This window comes from Phascolarctos cinereus, unplaced genomic scaffold (genome assembly GCF_003287225.1).
Source record: "Phascolarctos cinereus isolate Bilbo 61053 unplaced genomic scaffold, phaCin_HiC Scaffold_2;HRSCAF=192, whole genome shotgun sequence".
NCBI lineage: Eukaryota > Metazoa > Chordata > Mammalia > Diprotodontia > Phascolarctidae > Phascolarctos > Phascolarctos cinereus.
Genome location: NW_027555625.1, coordinates 379,968,563 through 379,995,883, shown reverse-complemented (window position 1 = coordinate 379,995,883; position 27,321 = coordinate 379,968,563). Strand labels below are relative to the sequence as shown.

Genomic DNA, 27,321 nt, shown 5'->3' with positions numbered 1-27,321 from the left:
TACCTACTTTTACACTGAAGTTAATTTAAATCCTGAACAGTATGGGTCCCATTTATCAAGTCAGAATTTCTAAGATTTCATAAAGATGGCATTTTAAATTTTAAAAAGAAAAGAAAATGTGAAGTATTTATGCTTTTAAGTGTTGCTATTTTCTTTATTCTTTTTCCACCTAATTTACTTATTTTGTAGATTAAGGCTTTTTCTCTATTCCCTTCTTTCTGAAGGCACATTATAGGAATTTGAAAAAACACACATTTTTTAAACGAAGAAAACAACTCAAATCATGACAACCATACTGCTCCCCAGTTCCCAGGTGATGAGGTAAAAATGTTACTGCTATTGATACCTTATCAACATGAAAAATGAAATCAAATCTTTTAGATAATACTTGCAAGCTGCTCTCTTACTTTTTACATGGTCTGTGGAGTCTCTACTTTTGAAAGGCACAGTGGACAGCAACCAAAGCACTTTTATAGTTTTTGTTTCATAAATGTAGCTGATAGATATATTATTATGTTATATATTTGAGCTATCTAAATCTATAAAATGAAGAAAAGTGAACACTGAATGACGCTTTTTTTCTTTTAAAGGTTATTTATGAGTAAGTGCACTTGAAAGAGGTGAAGACAAGCTCTTAAGTTCAGCATTTGCCACCAGCTCCGAGTACAACCCTCACCCATCCATAGCACAGTCTCATATAAACACATTCACAGATGCAACCACATGTGCACATATACACAGGCACACAAACACACACATTCTCTCTCTCTCTCTCTCTTTCCAGAAGAAGCCAGAGTTACAGCTCTTTTTGTGACTCATTGTAATTTTTGGAATGGTTCTTAAATTTTCCAAATTCTTTTAAATTACCAACTTTTTTTAGCTTTTTTCTTCCAATTTTGAACCATTCCATATTGTATCTTTATTGCAAAAGTCAACATGCTTCTTAGAAATTCAGGTTGTAATCAGTAAAACAAACATTACATATAGGAATTTAAATGTATAAACAGTTAGAAATCCAACAATATCTCCTATTATGCTATTACACAAGGTCACAATTTTGAAAAAAACTATAATACAGGCATCCTATACATCAAGAGGAACCACGATTCCTTTTCACATGATTTTTTTCTTCTTTTTGTACTAATGACCCGTCGCTGTCATTATCTATTTCATCTTAACAGGACAATGTTTTCCAATTTATTTTAGCTGTTGAAAATTTTTGTCTTAAAATTATAACACGAAGAAATTGAGGGAAACTCTGTACATCCCTGGGTTGAATCTTGAGCATGGGAAGCAATCCACTAGTAAACTAAGCTGAACAAGTAGGGTGGTATCATTTTCTTTTAGTGATCAGCTGCTTATAAAGATGTCATGCGCATCATGAAGAACAGTAGAACATAATACAAAGGCTGTACGTTATTTCATAAAATGAAGCTACCAACAAGAGAAAAACTAGTCACAGTAGTTACCCACTTTTACCAAAAAAAAGAAAAAATAGCAAAAAAAACCCTCTAGGATTTTGAAAAAAAAATCTTATATAGGAAAATGTTGAAGCTACTTTATGCTAAATCATCACTTCAATTTTCTAATAATATAAACAGCCTGTATTTGAATTCATTTGAGAGGCTCAAATCTTTTCTAAAATCCCCAGAAATTATATTCAGGATGCTTGAGTATTCTAGAAATAGTAGGGTGTGCTGAAAAGGTTTATACAGGATTTTACATCTGACTAAAGAAAGTTTCTATCTGTTCTTCACTTTAACCTTCTCCTTTTTCTTTTCTTTGTCCCCCCACTAAGTAAAAACCCAAACACACCCCTCATCTCTCACTCTCTGAACTGAGATTGCAAGGTGTCAGTTTAGAGGTTAAAAAAAAATCATATCAAAAGGAATCCCATTCTATTGAACTGTGCCAGTCTACCAAAATTTTTCTTACAGCTCCATTAATTTACTGTAATCTTCAGTTTCCAAATACAAAAATACAACAATTCTTATTGAAATCTATACGCTGGTAGTTTTAGTACACAAAAAAACCAAATTATTTACAAAATTATACAGTTTAAGAAAAACTTTATACAAAAAATATATAAATCCTTTGTTCCCTCTATCATTTTTAAACTGTCAGGACTCAAAACATTCACAATAATGGATCTTTCAAAATATATACTGACTGAGCCACAGACATTAAGAAAATGTCATTAGAGGTGATGGGAGAGGAGCAAGATTGCTTATTCTAGGTACCCCATTCTAGTATTTTCATTCTTTCAAAGGTCATTTTCGCCTTAAGGTTAGTAGAAATACAATAATAACCTAGAAAGAGAAGTCCTCATTAGGAAGGTAAAGTTATAAAAACTTAAAAGGGATCCTGGTTTCATATGCCACTGCAGGAAAATGGGATGTGAAGGAGACACAGATGATACAGACATGGGATTTTTTCTTATGGCTAAGTAAATCTAGAATCCTGTTTGTTTTAAGCTCCTTACTTGACTATTTTTGCTCTGAGGAATAGTATTTGCCACAGGAAAACAAAATCCCTGATAAAAGTGAACACCAAGAACCTTCTAAAGTCAACAAGAAGTTTCAAATGTTCACATCACATAAATGAATGAGAACCATAGATAAATGCAGGTGTGCATATTCTTGAGTGACATACTCCATTTATATTAAGCACGATTAATTTCTCCAGGGGTTGATACAGTGTAGTGTCGCTCCTCTACCGTTCCATCTAACATTCAGAACACAAGGACATTAAATTTACATATATATTTTACTTAACAGATAGAATCTACTCTATGTAAGTGTACAGTAAAAATGCACACAGTGAAGAAAACTGCCTATTAAATGACGCATGTATGTTCATGGACAATGAAAGCTACAAAATTATGATAATGCATCATTTTCTATTCAAAGCCAAGTTACTACCTTCCATTTATATAATTTGTTATTGTCAACCCTACCCACCACCCCAACTTCTCCACCATGGTTTAAATTCAGGAAAAGATAATTTTGAGATACATTAAACCTTTTAGGTTACCTAAAACTAAACTGCAACTTTAGATAGCATTCCAACAAACATGTTGAAAACCTTTGCCATGCCCATGAAAACCTTCCTTAACTGTTCCAAGTGCTGGTTTAGTTCAAAGCCTTTTTAATAAGAAAGGATCGGCCTTTCATGAGCCAGATGATGAGCTTCTCTCAATACTGTGCACGTCTGGCCTACTAATTCAGGTGCAGGGAAAGAAGAGGAGGGAGGAAAGGGAGAAACAAAAGAGCAATGGGCACAACTGTCTCAGATTTGGAGAATTTTTAAAAAGCAGAGATTGAACCAATACTGACAAAGTAATAAAAGCAAAGTGAACTGAGTCCGAACCTGGGAGAATTCAGATGAGACTGAAAAATGACAGAATGGAAACATCAACGGAGCTAGCAATGTCACATAACAGTTTAGAGAACACACAGGATTTGATGTAATTTACATTGAAATAGTATTGTGGAAGATTATATTATATGTATCGTACAATTTATGTTCATATAAAAACTCTGAAAAAAATTCAGACTGAATACAAGCCAGGCTCCTCCATATTAAAAAATTAAAACAAATTGTATTTTTTTTCCAAGATGAATCTTAAAACAAGGTTTAGTCAAAAATATCTCCCATAGTGTGACGACCCCATCCATAATATCTGAGAGTTATGAGATTCCAGGCTACTTTGACATTTAATGAAATTTTATCAGCAGATTATATTACAAAATAAAATTTCTAAACAACCTGTCATCTACATCACAATCCCACACCACCAAAAATAGGTGGTGTAGAAAATAAGGCTCTAGAGAACACCCATACGACTCTTGTGGATCTTCAGAATTGTGTAAAAGTCACTAGGCCTTTGGCTGCTTTAATATCACATACAGTTATGAGATGTGTTTAAATAGCAAACTTGCTGTCTTTAAACTTATGTTGGAAAGAAAAAAATAAAATTTTTTGGCTCAATGACGTCTTTAAATAATTTTAAAAAGTTGTTCTTCTAAACAAAATTCCTAAAACTATACAGCTCCCATCAGATTTCATCTTCGCCACGAACGAGATTCATATTCATCTTCATCTTCATCATCATCATCATGCAAAAACAAATCTGAAGCTTCAGTCTCCTAGAGAAAGAGAAAGTACAATCACTGTAAAGGTACAAGAGAATGCTAATTAAATGAGGCATACAAAGTCACTGTATTTTTGAAAGCAAATACATTTCAAATTAGGATTTGGATTAGATAGTTAGACAAGTCCAGTTAAAACTCAGAAGTTTCTAAATTCCAAGTCATTCTCTTTTGCTCAGATTTCATTTCAGTCAACCATTTATTAAGCTTGAACTATGTGCAAGACACTGTCCTAAACAACGAGGAAGGAAAGAAAGGCAAAAACAATCCCTACCCTCAAGGAGCTAACATTCTAATGAGAATGACAACATGTAAATAACTAGTCACATACAGCATAAAAACAGAGCAGACTGAAGGGAATTTGAGAGGGAAAAGTGCCATCAGCCGAGGAGACCAGGAAAGGCCTGCAGAAGGTGAGATCTGAGCTAAGTCCTGAAGAAAGTCAGCGAAACTAAAAGGTAGAGGTGAGGAGGGAAAGCACTCCAGGCATGCGGGACTGCCCAGAGAAGCAAGATGGCGTACTCTGTGTAAGGAATACTAATTAAGACAATACAGTGAAGTTGGATTGTAGAGTGCATGGAGGCAGTAACACATTAGAAGACTAAAAAGGTAAAAAAGGGCCCGGTTATTAGGACTTCAAATGGAGCCACTAGAGTTTACTGAGGAAGAAGGTGACATGGTCAGGATTACCCTTTAGGAAAATTACTTTGGCAAATGAGTGGAAGATGGATTGGAGTGAAGAGAGACCTGAGGTAGGAGGAGCAACTAGAAAGCTACTAGAACAGTCTGAGCAACAGATGATCAGTGTCTGAACTTGGGCAGTTGCTATGTGACTGAAGAGAAACAGGCATATGGAGGAAATGTTGTGAAGGCAGAACCAAAATCTGTCACCAGACTAGAAATGTGGAGTGAGAAATCAAGGACGACACAAAGGCTGTGGCACTGATTTTTATAAGAAACCTTCTACGTATGTCAGGCACCTCTCCAAACAAAGGTTTCTTTTTTTTTTTAATACATTTTAAGTAATTTATATGACTTGGAATTCAGCTTAAACCAGCACTTTATAATTAATAAGAGAACACAGCAGTAGGAAACAGTTAATAATCAATATTTTAGAAGCTGACTGTTTTGTTTGTGGATTATGCTAGCTACTGGTTTCTCTTCCTTTTATCTCCCATCTCCAAACCTGCAGCAATTATGCTGCTTCCCACCATTTCCACCAGTGGGCTGAGGGGAAGGGGGAAATTAAAAGCCATAAATTTTATTACTTAAAAGCAAAGAGGAAGTTCAAATAACTGGCTAAAATGGGTTTTTAAGATTATGTCTAAGTTTAATTTTATCCATAGAATCAATGTTCTCATTTATCACCAGTAAAAGTTGACTTTAACAGTCTTAGCAACCCAGGGAGGACAAAAACAAAGATCAAGCAATGTTATATGAAACCAGTTAAGAAAAAAAATTCCCAAGATGACTTTTTAAAGTTATATGTGCACATATTCTCATTGAAAACTGCTTTAATTCTTCAACGAGATTTTAAACTTTCAAGCTTATACCTATCATCTGTAGGTGACTCCCTCATCTCTCAACTATAATCCTTCATCATAACTGCCTGATGGACATCTGTACCTGGATGTCCTATAGGCTTCTTAAATTCAACATATCTAAAATGAAATTAATTTTCCCAAACTCATATCTCTTAAATTCTCCACTCCTACTGAGAACATCACATTATGATTTTAGTTACAACTTTGAAGTTTTTTTTACCTTCACTTTTGCTTACTCCCCACTTCCCTCCACCCCATCCAATCAGTTGCCAAGTCCTGCCAATCCCCCCTCCATAACGTATCTATTACATCTGTTCTCTTTAGTCACAAGGCCACCGCTCATCCAGGACCTCATCACTTGTCACTTGAACTACTGTAGTATCTTCACTGAGATCCCCTCAAGTCTCTCCCCTCTCCAATCCAGTCTCTATATAACTGTCAAAATAATATTCCTAGAACAGAAGTCTGACCATTCTACTCCCCTTCTAAAAAAGCTCCAGGTGCTCTATTGTTTCCAGGATGAAAAGCAGTACTTAAGACTCTTCAAAAGTGAGTTCTAACTCATCTTTCCAGGCTGATTCACAGGCTCCCTTTACACACTTAGTGTCCCAGCCAAATTGGCTCACTTGTTATTGTTCTCTGCAGCACCTGCCTTTCCAGAGTCAGCTCAAGAACTACCTGCTACCAGGCCTTTCTGGTACCTCCAGCTCTGCCTACCACTCTGCAGATTACCTTTCAGTTAACTGGTATATTCTGTACTCATCCCTGGGATGTATCCACTCCTCCACATCTTGGAATTCCCAATTTCCTTCCCAGATCCATTGAGAAGATTCTTCCTACATGAAGCCTTTCCTGTCCCATCCCAGCCCACATCCCAGCTGCTAATGCCTACCCCAAAACGATCTCATACCTACTCTGTATATTCCTCTATGAAGGCAAGTTCTCTCCCCCAGCAAGAATATAAGCTCCCTGAGGGCAGGAACATTTTTGCTTTTGTCTGTATACTTGCAGCACCTAGCACCTGGGGATGCACCTATGACATCCATGGTATAGGGAATTCTTAATCAGAAATGCCCTTTGACAACTGAGAGTGGCCCATTATCTTCAACTGACGGTCTTGGAAAATTTTCTGTAGCACTGAGAGGTTAAGTGACGTGCCAGGCCCAAGCCGGGATGTGTCAGAGGAAGGACTCTTAGTTTTTTCCGACTCCAAAGGTCAGAAATGTCAAACAAGCAGCCCAACATGCTCAAGTGTGGCCTGAAACAGGTTAAAACGTAACTGGGAAATACTTAACAAAATAAATACAAAAGAACACTGACAATGTCAAGGTGTAGTTTTCTAAGTCAATATGTGGCCCGCAGGGATCTTTGTGTATGGTTTGGTGACCCTCATTTCTATATGAGTATGACACTACTGATCCGTTGCACAGTACTGCCTCTTCATGCTTCGCACACAGCAGGTGCCTAATAAATGCTTTTTAAGTTATCAATAGTGTTTTCTTCAAAAGAATTTAAATTCCTTGGAGGGTCGTTCAGCCAATCAAGAAAGATTCATTAAGCACCCACTACGTTCAAGGTATTATGCTAAGTGCTGGGTCTACAAAGAAGGGCAAGAGACAGCCCCTGTCCTCATGGAATTCACATCCTAATAGGGGAGACAATACGTAAGCAACTACGTGCAAACAAGCCATATGAAAGATACATTGGAAATAAACAACAGAGGAAAGGCCTGCAATGAAGGAGGACCATGAAAGGTCTCCAGTAGAAAGCGGGATTTCACAGGAAGCCAGGAGGCACAGGTGAGGAAAGAGCACATCCCAGGCATGGAGGACCGCCAGTGACAACGAACAGAGCTGGGAGGCAGAGCACTTTGTCTGCGGAGCAGCAAGGACGCCGGTATCACCGGATCACAGTGTGTATGTGTTGGGGTCGGGGGGGAGAGGAGGGCAGAAAAGTGGAAGAAGGCTGGGGACAGGCAGGTTATGAAGAGTTTTAAACACTAGAGGATTTTTATATTTTATCCACGAGACGGTAGGGAGTCACGAGAACTTGCTGAGTGATTGTAGTGGTGAGTTGGGGGTGACCCAGTGAGACCTGCATTTCAGGATGATTCTTCTGACAGCAGAGCGGACAATTAGCGTAGAGAGAGACTTCAAGAAGGCAGACTAACCAGCACACTACTACTGCAACAGCCCAGGTGTAAGGTAATGAAGATCCACACCAGTGTACTGGCAGTGTCAGAGGAGAATGGACTAGATATGAGAAATATTTTGAAGCTAATATTGACAGGCTTTGGTGACTAACTGGATATAAAGGATAAGGGAGAATGAGGAGATGAGCCCGACAACCAGATTGTGAGCCTGGGTAACTGGTGGTACTCTCAATAATAACAGGGAAGTGAGAAAGAGGAAAGGGTCTGAGGGGAAAGATAATGCGTTCAGTGTTGGTTATGTTGAGTTTAAGATGATTACAGGACAACCAGTCTGCGATACACAATACTCAGCTGGACATGCTAGTCTGGAGGTGAGGAGAGGTTAGGTCTGAGTAAGCAGATCTGACAATCATCTGCACAGAGACAATAACTGAATCCATGGGAGCGGATAAGATTGGCAGAGAGGGAGAAGAAAAGAGGTCCCAGAACAGAGTGGGGCATCCATGGTTATAGGTCATGACCTGGATGAAGATCCAGCAAAGCAAACTAAGTAGTCAGTCAGATAGGCTGAAGAGAACCAGGGCAGAGTACTGTGAAGAAAACCTAGAGAGAAGAAAATATCAAGGGGAAGAGGATCAAATGTCCTCTATTTGAAATGACAGCCACCGCAAAGACCCAATGTCCTGTAAACATCTTAAACAGGGCCCCAACAGAACTCATCAGTATTCCCCCCAAATCCTCCCTTCTTTCTCACTTTTCTACTGTTACTGAGGGTATTACCTTCCTCCAAAGCCCCCAGGCTCACATCTAGGTGCCATCCTTGACTCCTCAGTGTCTCTTACCCCTTAGCCAGAGAAGGAAGAAGAGATACTTGCACAACAGCTAGTAAGGATGGATGGATGGATCACAAAAGCGTTTTTTTGAGAATGGGGGAGACATGAGTATATTTGTAGGCAGTAGGGAAGCAGCCAACGGTCAGAAAGAGATTGAAGATAAGTGAGAATCTGCCAGGGAAGATGGGATCAAATAGGATCACTTGTGCATGTAGAGGGGTTTGCCTTGGCAAGGTGAAGGGTCACATCATCAGGTGAGATGGGGTGAAGGAGGAAACAGTAGAAGGAACCTGGAAGATATGAGCTCAGGAGGAGAAGAGAAGGGGAAGGAAGCTTTTGGTGAAAGGCCTTATTTTTTCAGTGAAACATAAAGCAAAGTGTTCAGCTGAGAGAATAAGGGTACCTAAGGAAGGCTTGAGGAGAGATAAAAAAATTTGGAAAAGCCAACATGGTCAGTGGGATAGTAAGTCAATTAGGGAGGTATAAAAGGACTGCCTTCCTACAATGAAGGTCCAGTTAAGATTATGTAACATAAATTTGTTGTGTATCCAGTCAACCTGGTTTTGTGATTTTTTTTTTCCAGCTTTATTCAACAGCAAGTGAGTAGGAGTAAAGGCAGTAGATGGTAGGAATGATCTAGAGCTGAGGCTTGGTAGGGCAAAATTGATGACAGTATAAGGGGGCAAGGTATTTAAGAGAAAAGGACAGTGCAGAGATGAAACGGTTCAATAAGGGGTCAAGATGGGGAAGTGAGTGGGGCAGCTAGGTGGTGCAGTGGATAGAGCACCGGCCCTGGATTCAGGAGGACCTGAGTTCAAATTCGACCTCAGACACATAATACTTACTAGCTGTAGGACCCTGGGCAAGTCACTTAACCCCACTGCCTAACCAAAAACAAACAAACAAAAACCAAAACAAAGATGGGGAAGTGAGGAGAGTGTTGCCAGTTCAGAGGTAATGACTTGGAAAAGAAATAAAGGGTGAAATGACTGGAGGTCACAGTAAAAATGAAGAACAGTTGGAGGTTACAAGACAAAGGGAGAGGTAGAATGACAATGGACTGTCACCAGAAAAGGAAATTTCAGAGTTTATGAACACAGAGTGGAACACTTGTAGGTAATGGCAAAAGCAAGGGTATAACTATCTTTGTATGTAGCTGAGGTAGGACGGAGGAACAGATCACAGGAAATGAGCAAGCTGAGGAACCAGGAGGTAAAGGTATTAAAGGGAATATCTATATGTATTCTGTTATTTCTACTATGAGGTCAGGAGCTGGAGAAGAAGCAAAGACTGTCAGCTAGTCACTGAACTCACTGAGGGGAGTGTTCTAGAGGGCAGTAGACAAGAGTTACCAAATTTCTGATTGGGGTGGTAGATATGGATTGAGTGAACCTCAAAGGAGTTAAGGTTACTAAGTGACAGAGGCAGAGAGGAACTTGGAAATGGCAATGGAGAGCAAGGACAATTTTATCCCCTTCACCTCAACCACTGAGTCAGAGGAAATGAGCGAAAGTGCAATCAATGCAGCAAAGAGGAGCAGGGATGCTTTCATTTTTATCTCTGTATTTCAAATGCCTAGTATAGTTCCAGGCCTATAAGAGACACTTAATAAATGCTTGTTGAAGTGAACTGAATTCCATTCTTCTACATATGATAGATTTACTTCCAATTCAAGAAGACTAAAAAGAGGCCTTGCTCAAACTCTTAAAATTATTTACCTCTTCCTTGGCTTCTTCTTCCTCAGTTTCTGTGGATATAGATGGTACCTTGGGTTTGTGCCATGATATCTGTAGTCTTCGGTCTTTGAATTTTGATCCTTGGTTTGCAGCCTACAATGTATTTTACAAAAAAAAAAGTATACTTTCAAATATATGAAATACTTAATCCTTTAAAAAGTGTGTTTTTTAGAGGTCAAAGGTATGATTCAGATATACTCAGTTAAAACAGATGCTAAATAGTGGCCAGAAACAGATATACAGGGTGTCTCTTAGTGCAGTTTTACACTATTAAAGCTTAAAGCTATGCTGTAATATCCTGTTTATTAAAAAATGTCCTGTATAACTAACCCTTCATGATGTTCAGAAAAATGGAGAGGGCTATTAGCAATCTCTTGGAATAATTGTTTGACATCTGCAAGTTTTTAAAAGCTTAAATATTATAATTCTTATACATATATATATGTATATATATATAATTATATGTATATAGTCTTGTGTGTGTGTATGTATGTGTGTATATATATATATAATATATATATGTATGTATATATATATATATAATTATAAATCTTCCTATGTCCTTCCTGAGTTCCACAGTCCCATCTACATTTTATCATTTTATTTCCTATTAGCAAAACAATCTTGTGTTTTTCTAATTCCTTTTATTTCAATAAAACTATTTCCAGCACTGAAGTAAAAAGATTTTAAGAGAGTTTGGTTGAAAGGAATAAAGTTAGATCTCTAATCTAGTGCCTGAGGGAACATTTTTGATCATAAGGTCATAGATTTAGAGCCAGAAGGGACCTTTACATGTCAGCTAATCCAACTCCCTTATTTTACAGGCCCAAAGAAAGTAAAAGAAAGTGAAAAGTGACATGGTCACACAAATATTAAGCAGTAAAGCCAGATTTTGAACCCAGGTCCTCTGACTTTGGATCCATCATTCTTTCCCCTGTACTATGCTACCTTCTTCTTCTAACTGACCTCTTGCTGTGAGTTTTGGTGCTACTTGTATTCTACATATGCAGTTTTTCTTTCAATTATATTTTACAGTACTCTGGTAATTACTAGCTATTTTAAAGAAAATCAACATAATGAAGAAATTTAAAGATTTGTTTAGGGTCATAGAAGAGATGAGTCAATAAATCAGAGAGAATTCAAAGGTCTTTTGAGGCCCATTTCGTTATTCTTTTTCCCAAACTGCAGACTGACAATAAATTATCCCCAATTTTTTGCTCCACTCAAGCCTTCTTACCTGGAGTATCTAACCTATAGCGGCATTTTTCATTCACTAATGAGAGGTTGTTTACCTCTATACATATACCACTGGCACTGTTAAACTACAGAAACTGAATGGACAACACTCCGAATTGTGGCCCAGTGCTAGAACGCAACAGAGGGAAAGTATTCTTTTTTCAATATAAAGTTAAGTCAGAACCTGAAAAGAATATAGTCTCCCTTGCATTGAAGTCCTTTATTACAAACTGGTTCATAAAGTAAACCTATCCATATTTGATATATGTCAAATCTACACCCCTCTGTAGTTACAGGAAATCTCTTCAGCATTTCCTGTGATTTACAAATGAATGCTGGGACCATCAGTGGGTACCCATACATTTACATGTTCTGGCTGAATAATGCTCTTACCACCAGCTTAAGGAAAAATGCTTATTATACCTGATAGTGACTCAATTTTTAAAATAATATCCATTTAAAAAATTCCGGCAAACTAATACTGAAAAATATACATATACAATATCAGCAATACATACATTTGATTAAAAATACTACATATAAATCTAAATAATTAGATATGAAATATACCATAGTCTCAGATTCAGTTTCTTAAAGCAAGAAAGCAGTTAAGTAATCTAGACCAATTCTCTCCTTTTTCAGATTAAAAATATTCAGGTCCAAAAAGGAAGTGCTTTGATCTAGGTCACATGGCCTAGGCCATGGTTATCATAATAGTTTACACTTAAATTGAGCTTTAAGAGTTACAAATGAAATTTTCTACTTGATCTTTATCTGAATGTACAGATTGGGTAATAATTCCTTGTCTAATATAAGCTATCCACAGGCTATAAATTCACCTAATAAGACTGATGGCAGTATTTATGTAAACAACATAGAATAGCTTTCCTTACTAAAATAAAAATCTTTATCTAGAATGGATCACACTTGAACAATACATTTAAGAAGTATATAACACATTCCTAAACTACACATCCAAAGAGTTGAATTAGATTATGGAGAAGATAATTCTATGAATGTTAAAGTCCAAGAACTCTTTGGATAAACCACAAGGTATCATTTTCTTAGTAGAGAACATTCTCAAAGACTTTTTTAAAAAGCAAACTGGAAGACGAGAATGGGTGAAATTCTGCTTGGAGAAGCATAAGGAAAGGATAACTGCTATATGAGAAGTCTGCAGTAATTATAGCAGCAGTATTCAGTTGCCTCATATAAAGCCCTACAAACTTCAAAATGGGGGATAAGGAGGAATTAGAAATATTTAGTGGAATAACACATACAAGGGCTTTTTCCTCCTCCTAGAAACTTACGACTTCCTTTCTTCTGACTTTCAAAACTTGGTTATTTCGGAACTGAAACATCACAATATGGGCAACAAACACAATAGTTATTCCATTTTGAGCAAATTTTCAAAAATCAAAGGTAGAAAGTTATCTGTTACATGTTAACTTATAAGGTACCAATCAACACATTTCCAGCATTCTCAAAAGAAAAACCAGTTTAGATTAAGACTAGCTATTTCTGTTCCAATGTTTTAGATGTGGCCAACTACTGTGTCATGCTAACCCTATTACAAAATAATCAATCTGTGCCACAGTCCCATAGACAAAGTTCCATGCTCCACTTACATTTTCAGCTTCTGACCTAGACTTGTACGTCAAAACAACACTTAAAGGTGATTCTTCTTCTTGAAGATCTTCAATATCTCCAAATTTCTGTGAAGTGAAAAATGTATAAGATTATTAGAATGGATGACTGCAGTAATTTCAAAGTCATCAATTTTAACAAACAGAAAATAATTTCACTTCCAGTGACAGAAATCCAAAGCTCAAAGTCAGCTTTTACATAAACGGTACAAATATACTGAGAATTCCAATGGGTACATTTGTCAGCTTCGTGATAAATTTATCTTCCTAGGACAATCAAGTGCCTTTAAGCAAGCCCAGCGTTTTAAACATTAAACTTAGCTGAGGCAAAATGTTCATGATGACATGTTTACTCGTGGTGAGGAGCAGCGTGGTACAGTGAACAATGGAAGGACTAGAATAAGGAAGGCCAGTGTTCTTAGCTGTGTCTGTGGGTAAATCACACAGCACCTCCGAACTTCAATTTCCTCGTCTGTAAAATGGCGATGAGAATTTCTGTGATGCCTCCTCTACATGAGATGCACATGGTGCATGGGTGTGTTGTAGGTATGTATACATATATATCTATACATATATATCTATATCTACATACATATCTATCTATATATATGTGCATATATATAGGTATCGTTTTGGAAATCCTAATACACTAGATAAATTTCTTCTACTATTATTATCTCACACACACACACACACACACACACACACACACACACACACACACCCACCCCTTCTTTCCAAAGAGAATATCCATGACAAGTTTCGTTAATCAGAAGGTACATTTCCACCTAATATAAGCCTTCCATCTTGACAGCACCCTATCAAAAAGCTTTGAAAGTTGAGAGTACTCATTTCTAGAACTTCATTCTACTTCATCCTTGTCTTCTCTCCCTAAACAACTCCCATAGTAATGTAAGCTTAATTTAAGACTGAAGTAAATATTTATAGATTCTAGATACATAAATACTTTATATGACTATCCTAAGTACAAGGCAACACATATTTGGCTATTCTATGATTAAAACAAAGTCTCAGATATTCCTTAGTAACCAATTTTGTACTGATTCTTGAACAACCAGTCTTAGGGAAATAATTTATGTATGTGTAAATATAAATAGTTATATCATAAATTTTACTAATATAAAAGCCATGCATTACATGATTAAAAAATAATAAAATATACTACATTCTTTAGTGTAAATTCCATATAGACAATTGATTCTCACAGAATGCTTTCAATGACTTTTGCCAAACACTTATATCTGTAAACAACCTATGGCTGTAATTCAGCCATGATTTGACAAATGGAGTTGCAGTTCAATCTAACTCTTTTCTGAAGAAATTTGCTGTCAAGTTTAATATGTGATCTATAGAAATTACATTCATTAAATTGAAACTTCCTTCAACTCCAGCACTTCTGACTGCAAGAGTGTTATCTTTTTAGGTGTTAGGATAATTGCAAGGACTGGAACACTGCTTGATTCTACATTATCATCTACAAAATCCTGAAAATCATTCAAATCACTTTCACGTTTGAAAATTTCACTTAAATGATCATGGTGATATTAGTTCTTTATAAGGTCAAGCAAATGGCTCTAGTAAGTCAAAATAATTAAAAATCCTTTCACTGTTATTTCTGTCTGATAAAAAATGTTGAATTGTATCTTCTAGGAACATATTTCTAGGAAGAGAACTAAATTTATTATTGTTATTAAATGGAATGTCTTCAAACTTATCCAATGTAATCAAATCTTTGACCTGAGATTTATGCTGGCAGTACAATCTTTACATTTTTCAAAGTTCTTACACTGTATTTGACTAATTTTTATGCTTTCTAAATGCTTGTTGATTTTGACTTCAATGCAGTTGAAAGTAACAAAAATTCCCCAAAAAATGTCAATCACTAATGCAAAGTCTTGCAACAAACTGATGTCAGTTAATATCTTATCCAAACCAGAATAATAATGAGAAAAATACATATGTAATGCAGGATATGCATGCCATGTAGCAGCAGCAGCTCATAAACTACACAGTTATTCATTTTAGTTTCAGTACTCAACCAATTTTTACAATTTCACTTTCAAGATCTTTAATTAGGGGCAGCTAGGTGGCGCAGTAGATAGAGCACCAGCCCCGAAGTCAGGAGGACCTGAGTTCAAATCTGGCCTCAGAGCAAACACTTGACACTTACTAGCTGTGGGACCCTGGGCAAGTCACTTAACCCCAATTGCCTAAAAACTTAAAAAAAAAAAAGATCTTTAATTACACTTTTTGGTTCAGCTTGATTTTTATTAGATTAGTGCTAAACAAAATACATTTTATTCAGAAATATTTCAAATGACTGACTAGTCTCATTTCAGATATTGCATCATTAAGCGGTAATCACAATCAATGACTTTGGTTGCTGCTGCTTAGTTATTTCAGGCGTCTTTGACTCTCTGTGACCCCATTTGGGGTCTTCTTGGCAAAGAGACTGGAATGGTTTGCTCTTTCCTTCTCCAACTCATTTAACAGATGAGGAACTAAGGCAAATAGGGTTAAAGTGACTTGTCCAAGATCACGCAGCTCATAAGTGTATTATTAGGTCAAATTTGACCTCAGGAAGATGAGTCTTTGAACTCTGGAAGATGATTCCAAACCCACTGCACCACCTAGCTGCTTAAACAATGCCAAATGAAAATTTCAGGATATTTTCTGACAAGTTTGTAGTAACTCTAGTCTTTCTGACCAGCATCACATTAGCACCATCAAAATAAAATGCAATTAAGTTTACTTTCAAATATTCATTATTAAAGCCATAATCATTTAAAAGTAGATAAGAATGTATGGAAAATACACTCTGCTATGGTTGACACCAATTATTTTAAAGCATTACTGGTGCAGGAATTGATTAAAGTGAGCATTGGCTGAGTTTAACAACAGGCTTACAAAATTCATGGTAACAACTGGCTCCTGCGAGTCCACATGAACTGGTTCCAGCACAATGCTGTTACTAACACTGTATACAGTGTGCAATTTGTAACCCACGGGATTTCCTGGCTACTGCAACTGGAAAGTTCTGCAAAGGCTCAAATTTATGGCAACTTTTCTTTATACAAAATAGCAACACTTGGGGCAGCCAGATGGCGCAGTGGATATAGAGCACCAGCCCTGGATTCAGGAGGACCTGAATTCAAATCCGGCCTCAGACACATAACACTTACTAGCTGTGTGACCCTGGGCAAGTCACTTAACCCCACTGCCTAGCTTAAAAACAAAAACAAAATAGCAACACTTTAGCCAAGGTATTGATTAGGATTATGCCTAGTTGTCCAGTGTACTTGGCAAGAAGATTTACTCAACAACATTATTAAAACAAACAAAAAAATTAAACCATTACTTTTGAACTTAAGTGACCCATATGATAAAATTTCAAGTGTATGTACTTGAAATACTGCTTTATAAAGCAGCCTTTATATTTTAAAAATTTATTATTCCATGTGTGAACTGAAAGTGGAACAGATGAAAGTAGTGGGCATAAATGAAAGAACAGGCAGGAATTCATGCACTGGAGGGAATCCTGCATTCATGACTCCCCTACCAAGTAGCAACATTTGGAAAAAGGCTAGAGATATTTCCTTCAAAAAAAGTCTGAAGAGTGAAAAAGGCATCTGGTGGATAATGGGAAGCTATAGCTATGCATACTGCCTGCTCATAAATGATAAATATTTTAGCTGACAGCACATTTATACTAGTACAACAGTCAAAAGGCAAACACCGGAGTATATGTATCATTACAGAATCTGGAGCCCAAATTCTGCTACCTTAACCAATTTATCCCAATGATTTTGGATTTTCTTGCAGATCATTTCCGTTTCGTAAATTAACTAACTGGTAGCCCATGTTCTAAATATACTATGTTCTGAAAAAATAGCACAGCAAATGCACTTGTGTGGTGCATTATAGAATTATAAAAGAGCAAATATTCTTTTATGATCTTCAATATAAACTATAGAATCTGCCATAACAATGATTTTACAACTACTTTTCCAAATGTAAAGAGCATCCAACATTTATATACAGAATGCAATGAAGAAACACTGAAAGGAGGAATTTGTTTCCAACCTTGGATAACTGTCTTCATATTTTGATCATACATTAAAAACTTACTGAGAAATGCTGTAGTAATTCATCTTTCTCCTCCTCAAAGAAGCCCATAACTGTTATTGCTCTGGGGCGGTGGTCCACCACCATGTGATTTAATGAGCCCCTTCCTCTTGCTCCACGGCCTCGGCCTCTTCCTCGGCCTTGAGAAGACATGGTCTTTCCACGACCCACAGGCAAAATACCCAAACGAGCAGCCTGAACAAGAATAAAAAGATGGAGTTACAGCACAATCTCTAACTTTGGGTCCATCGTCAGAGAAGGATGACATAACAAAAAAATACAGTGAGATATTATCTTGGTAGAAAAGTTAACTCTTCCTCAACCTCACCTCAACCTGTAACTGATTCAGTTTTTTCCGTAATTCTGTTGTGTCTTCACCAGAAGATAGTCTCTTGTGGAAGTCTAGTTCTGCATCTAGCAACTCTTTCTGTGCCTTTAAAAAATTAACAGTGAAACACATTTTAAAATCTTGTTCATAATATTTTGCTACTAAGAATTTTGAATATGTCTGTTTTATAAAGGCTATATAAACTTTAAGTAAATTCTTTTAAAAGGTGTGACAGCACTGACTTCAATAGTTTTCATAAACTGCCTTGTCCATATACAGAGTATCATGATATAAATTGTAAATAATAAGTAATTGTATGTAATAATGTGTAATTATAAAAATTTCCTTCCCTCTGATAAATTTTTAAAATCTAAAAGCTTTTAAAATGAACACTTTGTAAATGTCTAAAGAAAAAAAAAGATTTTATAATTCTCTTACATCATATTGGAATATTTGCTATACAGAACTAAAACCAACCAGTAATTCTAATTATACAGTAGTCAACAGCTCTGGAATAAAGGAATGATAATTCAAACTTGAAAGTAATTACAGCATCACAGAATGCAAAAACTGGCAGGGATCTCAGACCTTTGGTTCAGCCCTAGACAGACATCATTGAAAGGAAGTGGTTTCTTTCCCTTACATTAAGCCTAAATCTGTCTCTTTGCTATTCCCACCCATCACTCCTGGTTCTATATGGAGTTCTCTGGGGCCAACCCAAACAAGTCTAACTTTGGTTATATGACAACCCATCAAAGAGTTGACATAGCTTTCACATCTCTCTAAATATTCTCATTTGGCTAAATATCCACAGTTCCTTTCATCAAAGCTCTGACGGCATATTTTCTGCTCCTCTTACCATCACTTCCTCTGGGCATGGTTCAGCTTGGCTACATCTTTCCTAAAACATGGTACCCTGAACCTAAGAGAATCCTCCAGGTATGGCTTGATAAGGACAGAGCTACATTAGAAATATTCTGTCTCAGAGTACACTTACTTTTCTTATAGCTCTCAATTCTGTTACTATTTTTACTCTTTAAAATGAAGTTCTAAAATTAATATTTGCCTTTTAGATGAACAATCATGCACATAACAAATTTTATATAGATGTATATGCAACATACACATACATAAAAAATTCTCAATTTTCATGCCTGACACCTTTCACCTATAAACATAACCTCCAATCCATATATCTACACAGTTATGGTATATTATTTAATATTTTAAAATAAGAGAACAGATATAAGCAACAAAATCTCTCCAAGACCAGAATGAGTAGGTCCATAACATCTGACTATCCTTTAGGTCACATTAAATCTAGTGTTACCTTTTGAAAATTAAAAAGGCCAGGGCCATAGTGACCTAACAAGACAAAGGACTAGTTTCTGACCTCATCATTCAACTGAAATTGCTCTCTCCAAACTTACCAGTGATCTCTTAATTGTTGAATTTAGTGACCTTTTAAAATCCTCACACTTCTTGATTTTTGCTATCTTTGCCACTGCTGATGATTATCTTCCCCTTGATATTTACTTCTCTCTAGATTTTTGTGACACTGCTTTCTCCTGGTTCTCCTCTTACCTATCTGACTACTTCTCAGTCTCCTTTGAAGGATCTTTATCCAAATCATGCCCACTAACTATGGATGCCCCACAGGGCTTTGTCCTGCACCCTCTTCTCTTCTCCTTCTATTCTATTTCACTTGGCAATCTCATCAGCAATCTCAATAATCATCTCTAAGATGACTCTCGGATCTATTTATATAGCCCTAACCTCTTGCCTCATACCAAGTCTCACATTTCCTACTGCCTATTGGGTATTTCAAACTTTATGTGTCATTTTTTCCCCCAAACCCTTACCTCTTCCAATTGCTCCCTTATTATTGTTCAGCGCACTACCATCTTTCCAGTCACCCAAGCTCACAACCCAAGTGTCACGCTCAACTCCTCACTATCTTTCTAACCCCTAATATCCAATCAGTTGCCAAGGCCTGTCAATTCTACCTTTGTAACATCTCTCATCTGGCCCCTTCTCTTCTCTGACATTGTCATCAGACCTCTGTAAGCCTTCACTCCTTAACACCGGGACTACTGCAACAAGAGCCTGCTGGTTAGTCTCCCTGCCCAAGTGGCCCTCCACTCCAGTCCATCCTCCACTTAGTTGTCTAATCTTTCTGAAGCACATGTCTGACCATATTACCCTGTCCCTGTCCCCTCTCCTTCCCTGTTTCCATTCAATTACCTAAAGATCAAATATAAAATCCTCTGTTTGGCTCTTAAAGCTCTTCCTTTGGTCCTTTCCTACCTTTCTAGTCTCTTTTTACTCCCCTCCAAGTACTCTAAAATCCAGTGACACTAGCCTCCTTTGCTGTTTCTCATACAAGACACTGCAAACCTGGGTAACTGGGAATCATTGATCAAAGATGTAAATAGTATATACAGACAGAGTCAACATTCATAAATTCAAATAACAGGTACCTCTGTCTTTGACTTCAATTTGGATGGTGTAGAAGCTGCAGAAGATGTTTTTAATTCATCCTTCAACTGTGAGATTTTTTCTCCAAGCTCTTTCAAGGTCTTCATTATGTTTGCTCTTTCTTCTGGCTTCATGTTCTTGTTTTTCTCCAACTTTGATATCAGCATCTACATAATTAAATACATCTTCAAAATTTGTGGCTTAACAAAACTCACATAGCTAAGTGCTGAAAATTTAAACACGTTTTCTAGAATAGACACTTTTATAAATAACACTGTATGTACCCTCCTTCTCTTCCTTACAGAGGTGAGGGGCTATGGATGTAGAACACTGGCTTATATTGCCATACTCTGTGGGTGTGTTGGTTAGCTTTGCTAAACAGCTTTTTTCCCCTTTCTTTTTTATTCTGTTAAAAAGGATACCTCACTGGGTAGAACAGGGAGAGATATATTTGGAAATAAAGGTGATGTAAAAACAAAATATATCAACAATTTTTTGGGAAAACATTTGTGAGTATAAAATATAATAGCTACACAACATGAATTTCTTACCTTTTGACATTCTATTTGCTTCTCTAGTACTTCTTGTCTCTTTTTCCTCATATCTTGTTGTAGCTTCATTGCCTCCTGCATAAATAAAGTAAAGCTAAGTTAGCTTTTCACAACCTGGTCCCCTTCATAACCTGGTGAAAAGCTAAGATAGCATTTGCTACTGAAATGTAATGGAACAATATTTCTAAAGAATCACTACCCAGAAAGACTTTCTCATCAGAAAGAATTTCTATTGTAATCAATACAAAGCTTATTAGAAAATAATTATGTTTTCAGATATACTTTATTTGAAATAATTCTAAAACCAAATCTATTGAATATATATAGCTGTAGTTACTAAATAAAATGCATTTCTTATTTTGTGAAAGTGCTAACAATCTTTAATTGCCTTATGCGAATGTAACTTATTCACTCCAAATAATCTGTTTTATAGATATATAAGGATCACACCTACTCATGAATAAGCCAAATTAAATATTTTTAATATGAAATGTTTTCAAAATGTGTGATGCTCCTGTAATTCAAAAATGATATCAATGGCAAGGAGCTCTCAAGGCATATCCCAAATATGCTTGCCAGAACCTGTATTTATTCTTCTTCATTAAATCTCAATACACTTAAATATTACCTGTGGTTAAAAAGAAAGGATTATTTAAATTAGATACTATATAAACTAAAACCAAATAAGTCTCTGAAATACATAATCTAACAACCAAGAGCATCATCTAAATGGTAAAAACTGTCATATCAACCTTAACTCTTAGTTAACTCTTCAATAAAACATCACTGCCCTGTTCTCTTTATCTAAACTTAAAACTAGACAATGACAAAACAGTGATAAGCAGAATCCAAACTCAATTATGCCTCTCCTTCCCATTATGATTCAGTGTTATTGATCTTAGATTGGGGGAATATGTAATTTTAACAAATGTGTTATCCAATTGTTGGTTTACCTTTTGAAATATGAGTCTTCCAACAAGAGAGCCAACGTATAAGATAATGTAAATGAAAAAAACATTAAGAGGCAAATGAACTCAGATTAAATACAATGACCCATCTTGGTCTTAGGGAACAGATGGTGATGACTATAGGTTTTCCTGCTCTAGAGCTTTGCTGGAACTATAGGTACAGAATACTCCAGACTCACCACTATGTCAGTCAGATTTACTTAATTGTTTTCCTTTATCATAAGGGAGGATTCAATGGGGGAACAGGCTAATTTTAGGAATGGGCCAGACTGGCAAAGACTTGCAAAGTAAAAAACAAAAAATGTCAACAAAATTGAAAACTTTCAACATCCTTTTTATCTTTTCTTTTTTCCAAGTATATATTATATAACATATAGTAGGAAAGTAAAAAGAAATTTCCTTCTTTTAATTACAAGAATAAAAAATGTATATAGCTTGAAACCCTAAATCCTGGGAATTTTAGTATTAAATAACCAAATTTAGTAGTGATACTGCATCATAAGATCAAAGGAAACCCCACCCCCCAAAGTATAAAGATGACCTTTCTTCTGAATTTCCAAAATGTCAACTAAAATTGTTACCTGCTTCTTTTTAAGAACTTCTTGGACATCATGGGATTTAGATGCTGAACCAAGTTTCGGAGTTGTCTTTAAGTTTGTAGAGCTGTACACCATTTTTGCATGGCCTGATGATGAAAATGTCTAAAATATAAGAATATGGTTACATGAGATCCTAGAACTATTTTTATAAAAATTCATAACATTTCTAAGAACCTCAAAACACATTCTCTCTCCTCCACCCCACCTCCCACTACCTTTCATTAAAAATAGTTTCCTAGCTAAAGTTATTCAAAACCAAGTTAGTAAAAATTCATAAACTGACATGAAAGCAAAGATATAGTATAATCTTTATAAATTAACATTAACATTTATATTTCTTTTCTTATTTTTAATTTTCAAACATTTTAAAATTGTGAGTTCCAAATTCTATCCCTCCTTACCTCCCCTCCCCTTCTCCCGAAACAGTAAGCAATCAGACATAGGTTACACATGTGAATTATGTAAAACATTTCCATATTAGTCATTTTGTACAAGACTTGAATAAAAGAAAGAAAAATGAAAGAAACTGGAAAAAAAGCCTGCTTCAGTCTGTATTCAAATAATATCAGCTCTTTCTCTGGAGGTGGATAGCATGCTCCATCATTAGTCCTTTGGGACTGTCCTGGATCACTGCATTGCCAAGAATAGCTAAGTCATTCACAGTTCTTCAATGAACAGCGTTGCTGTTATTGTGTACAATGTTCTGGTTCTGTTCACTTCACTAGGCATCAGCTCATAAGCCTTTCCAGGTTTTTCTGAAATCATCCTGCTTGTCATTTTTTATAGCACAGTAATATTCTATTACAATCATATACCACAGCTTCTTTAGCCATTCCCTAACTGATGGGCATCCCTTTGATTTCCAATCTTAGCACCACAAAAAGAGCTGCTATAAATATTTTTGTACAGATAGGTCCTTCACCCACCCCCTTTTTTTTTTATGTGTTTGGGATATAGACCTAGCAGTGGTATTGCTGGATCAAAAGGTATGCACAGTTTTGTAGCCCTTTTGCTCTCCAGAATGGCTGAATCAGTTCACAACTCCACCAACAGTGCATTACTGTCCCAGTTTTTCCACATCCCCTCCAATACCAAACATTTTCCTTTTCTGTCATATTAGCCAATCTAATACGTGTGAGGTGGTACCTCAGAGTTATTTTAATCTGCATTTCTCTAGTCAATAGTGATTTAGAGCATTTTTTCTATGACTACAGATAGGTTTGATTTCTTTGTCTGAAAACTGCCTGTTCATATCCTTTGACCATTTATCAATTGGGGAATGACTAGTATTTTTATCAATTTGACTGAGTGTTCTATATATTTGAGAAATGAGGCCTTTATAAGAGATAGCTGTTGCAAACATTTTTCCAATTTTCTGCTTTCCTTATAATTTTGGTTCTATTGGTTTTGTTTGTGCAAAAACTTTTTAATTTTATATAATCAAGATTATCTGTTTTACATTTTCTAATGCTTTCCCTATCTTCTTGGGTCCTAAATTCTTTCCTTATCCACAAATCTGACAGATAAACTATTCTATGCTTTCTTAATTTGCTTACGGTATGACCCTTTATGTGTAAATCATGTACCCACTGAACAAGTTATAGTATATAAATGTGATGGACTACTATTGTGCTGTAAGAAATGATGGAGGCTATAGCTTCTGAGAAAGTTGGGAAGACTTGTATGAAATAATACAAAGTGAAGTAAGCAGAACCAGGAGACCAATTTATACAACAATATTGTAAAGATAAACAGCTGTAAGGATTAGGAACTCTGATCAACACAATGTCCAACTATAATTCCAAAGGTCTCACTCATGATGAAACATGCTATCCATCTCCAGGTAAGGTCACGGACTCAGAGTACAGACTGAGGCTTTTATTTTTGTTTTTATTTTAGGGGGAGGTTCTTTTCATGGACACAGTCAATACATGAATTTGTTTTGCTTGACTATATATGTTTGTAATCAGTTTTGCTTTTCTTGCTTTCTCAATTGAGAGGAAGGTAGAAGGGACCAGGAGGAGACAGATGGGGGAGGAAGAGAATTTGGATCTAAAAATAAAATCACATTGAATTAAAAAAAAAAAAAGAATTATAATCAATTTAATGACCAACTATGATTCCAGAGGACTGATGAACTATGCTACCCACCTCTCGAGAGAAGTAATGGACTCAAGATGCAGAATGAGACACATTGTTGGACGTGACTAAAGAGGGGATTTATTTTGCTTGCCTATGCATATTTTTACAGAGGTTTTTGTGTGTGTGTATGTGTTTTTCTTGGGGGGGCGGGGGACATTAGAGAAAATAAATACCTATTAATTTTTTTAAAAAGCTTCCTGGCATTTTGGGCATGAGGCAACAAAAAATGTGTAATCTACTAATTCATTACCTCATTTCTTATTCCACAAAGTAGAACACAAATCCCTGGAGGGCAGGGACTGTCTTACCTTTATCTTCATAGCCTTAATATCTAAAAACAGTGCCCTGCATAGTAGATGCTTATTAAATGTTTGCTCATTTATGTATTACTATGGAGCCTAAGTAAGGTAGGGATTCGGGGGAATACATACCTGGCAATCATCTCCGCTGGTACCACCAGACTGGTTCAGTAAGTGTGCTGTATCACCCTGGTTTCCACTTGCTTGCCCAAGACGATGTTTAACAGGAACTTTGTTAAGAACATATACACCTGGTGCCTGTGGCTTGTTCATCATCTGTACAGATACACAGAATATATAAGAAATACACATAAACAGATGTTAATTTCTATGTAAATAACGTTTCTTGAATTTTTACCATTCCCCGGGCTCCCGTGCTAGAATGTACACTCCTACCTTCTGAATACTCCCGTGCACTGTGGAGGGTGGAGACTGAGCTACCAGTGCTTGCTGCTGATGGAGGTGTTGCTGCAGATGATGGTGTTGCTGGGACAGGTGAGAGAGAGATGCCTGCTGCTGCTGCTGAAGCAGCAGCTGCTGTGTTGGTGGTGGTAATGGTGGTTGCTCATTATTTTCCCTGTGCCACAGAACTCTTATAAAACGGTTATTTAGAACAGCTTCTGTGCTGGAAATGGCTTTTCTGGCCTCATCATTAGTGAGATATTGGATGAGAGCTGCTTCAGGATCACCCTTAAAAGCAACCTACAAGGGGAGAAAAATTAAATGAAGGCTTGTCAGGGGAAAAGGGGGCAGATAAATAAATCCATATAGCATTTAAGAGGGGCTTATGTTTGTTTTTTGTTTGTTTGTTTTTAGGCAATTGGGGTTAAGTGACTTGCCCAGGGTCACACAGCTAGTGAGTGTCAAGTGATTGGTCTGAGGTCACATTTGAACTCAGGTCCTTCTGATTTCAAGGCCGGTGCTCTATCCACTGTGCCACCTAGCTGCCCCACGAGGGGTTTATGAAAATTGAGCATGGTGTAAGAAGCATCTGTTTGTCCTTTTAAATAGACCCACTATCGTTAAAAAATAAAGTAGGATATTTAGTTTCATTTTAGAAAGCAAAAATATTCATTCAAAAGGCTTTTTTTTAATTTGTCAATGACATGTTATTTACATAATTATTGATGCCAACAACAGTATTAATGATTCTAATAAAGAATTTTTTTAAATTACTCTTCTTCTTTAAATATAAAATCTCAAAATTATGAGTATGCCAATTCTCTTGTAGTTTTCCCAGAGAAGAAAATTATATCTTTATTCTGTTACCAATACTTAAAAAGAGGTAAAAATTCAATGCCTAACTCTTCCTGACCTTCAAATTCAGCATGATGGTCAATCAAAAACTCAAACTTCCAAACAGCAAAGAAGCCAAGAAAACATTCAATCTACAATCTGACCTTAGATAATACTAAGACAATATTAAAAATACTGTCTTCTGTTTGATGAAAAGAATTAGTTAAACCAAAAAGGAAAGCCAAAGATCTTGACCTAGCTACTCAGTACATCAAGATATCCTGGTTAAGAGAAAAAGATATTTCTTAAAATGTCTAAAATCTCTACAACCTAGACTGAAAGCTAAAAAGTTGGCAAAAAGGTACTTGTCCAGAGAAGGTAATAATTTTGGATAGGTGAGTCAAAAATATCACTAACTGTATTTCCTCCTGGGAGAAGCTGGAAAGGCAAAAAAAAAAAAAAAAACCCAAAAACCCAATCTCCAGCACCATACAGAACTGAGAACTTGTCTTTACTGTCAGGTCTATGCAGACTTCTCTTATCAGTGTTAACCATGCACTCTGCAAACACACAGCCAAGAATCCTCCTACATGCTCTTGAGAGATAGCAAAATTCAAGCTAAAAACACACCACTGTTTGCCAAAAGGAAACAACAAAAATGATACACTTGCCCTCACTATAAAGGCACCCCACCGATACCATAAACAGCCATGCTCCCCGTGACCCCCCGCTGAATTTCGGTTTTACCTGAATATTAACAATTGTTCCGAATTTGCTGAAGTGCTCGTTGAGCTTTGTAATGTTGTTCAGCTCCTGTGGAATCTTCCTGACTTCTAATTTGGTGTTTGTATACTGATTCTTCCTTAGGAATCCTTGTTTACTCTGACTGTTATTCCCTTGCCTGAAAAGAAGAAAATTTAATGAATATAACTTAAAGGGTTGTTCTCTTAACCATTAACATCCAAAATAGCTAACTGACAAGGCTACATAAGTATTTAGTGCAAATAAGCTAAAACTGTCATGCGATGTTTATGCTAATATACATTTTTTCAGAAACTCAACAACGCCTGTCAGCATAAGCATAGGGAGAAGACCCGAGTTCAAATACTGACTCTACCGCTTACTATATACGTGGCAAGACACATCTCTTTGTGACTCAGTTTTCTCACCTCCAAGATGATGAGTTTGGACTAGATGATGCATGAGTTTCCTTCAGTCCAAACTCCCATAATAACTCCTATCAACAGGGATAGTATGGGATAGTGACAATAACACC

General features: G+C 36.5%; 1 protein-coding gene across 1 annotated transcript in view; it reads right to left on the bottom strand.

Moving 5' to 3' along the window:
• Positions 1-818: 818 nt before the first annotated feature.
• The window catches only part of RBM27 (RNA binding motif protein 27), a 66,854-nt gene continuing 40,351 nt past the window's right edge, over positions 819-27,321 (bottom strand). Inside the window, exons 13-23 of the mRNA XM_020964256.2 lie at positions 26,793-26,946; positions 25,206-25,511; positions 24,942-25,085; positions 22,351-22,470; positions 20,802-20,876; positions 20,253-20,417; positions 17,773-17,877; positions 17,448-17,639; positions 13,281-13,367; positions 10,399-10,509; positions 819-4,148 (exon numbers count right to left, since the gene is read on the bottom strand). Of these exons, the coding sequence (XP_020819915.1) occupies positions 4,065-4,148; positions 10,399-10,509; positions 13,281-13,367; positions 17,448-17,639; positions 17,773-17,877; positions 20,253-20,417; positions 20,802-20,876; positions 22,351-22,470; positions 24,942-25,085; positions 25,206-25,511; positions 26,793-26,946 (1,543 nt within the window). The 3' untranslated portion in view covers positions 819-4,064. The remainder of the gene's footprint in view (positions 4,149-10,398; positions 10,510-13,280; positions 13,368-17,447; positions 17,640-17,772; positions 17,878-20,252; positions 20,418-20,801; positions 20,877-22,350; positions 22,471-24,941; positions 25,086-25,205; positions 25,512-26,792; positions 26,947-27,321) is intronic.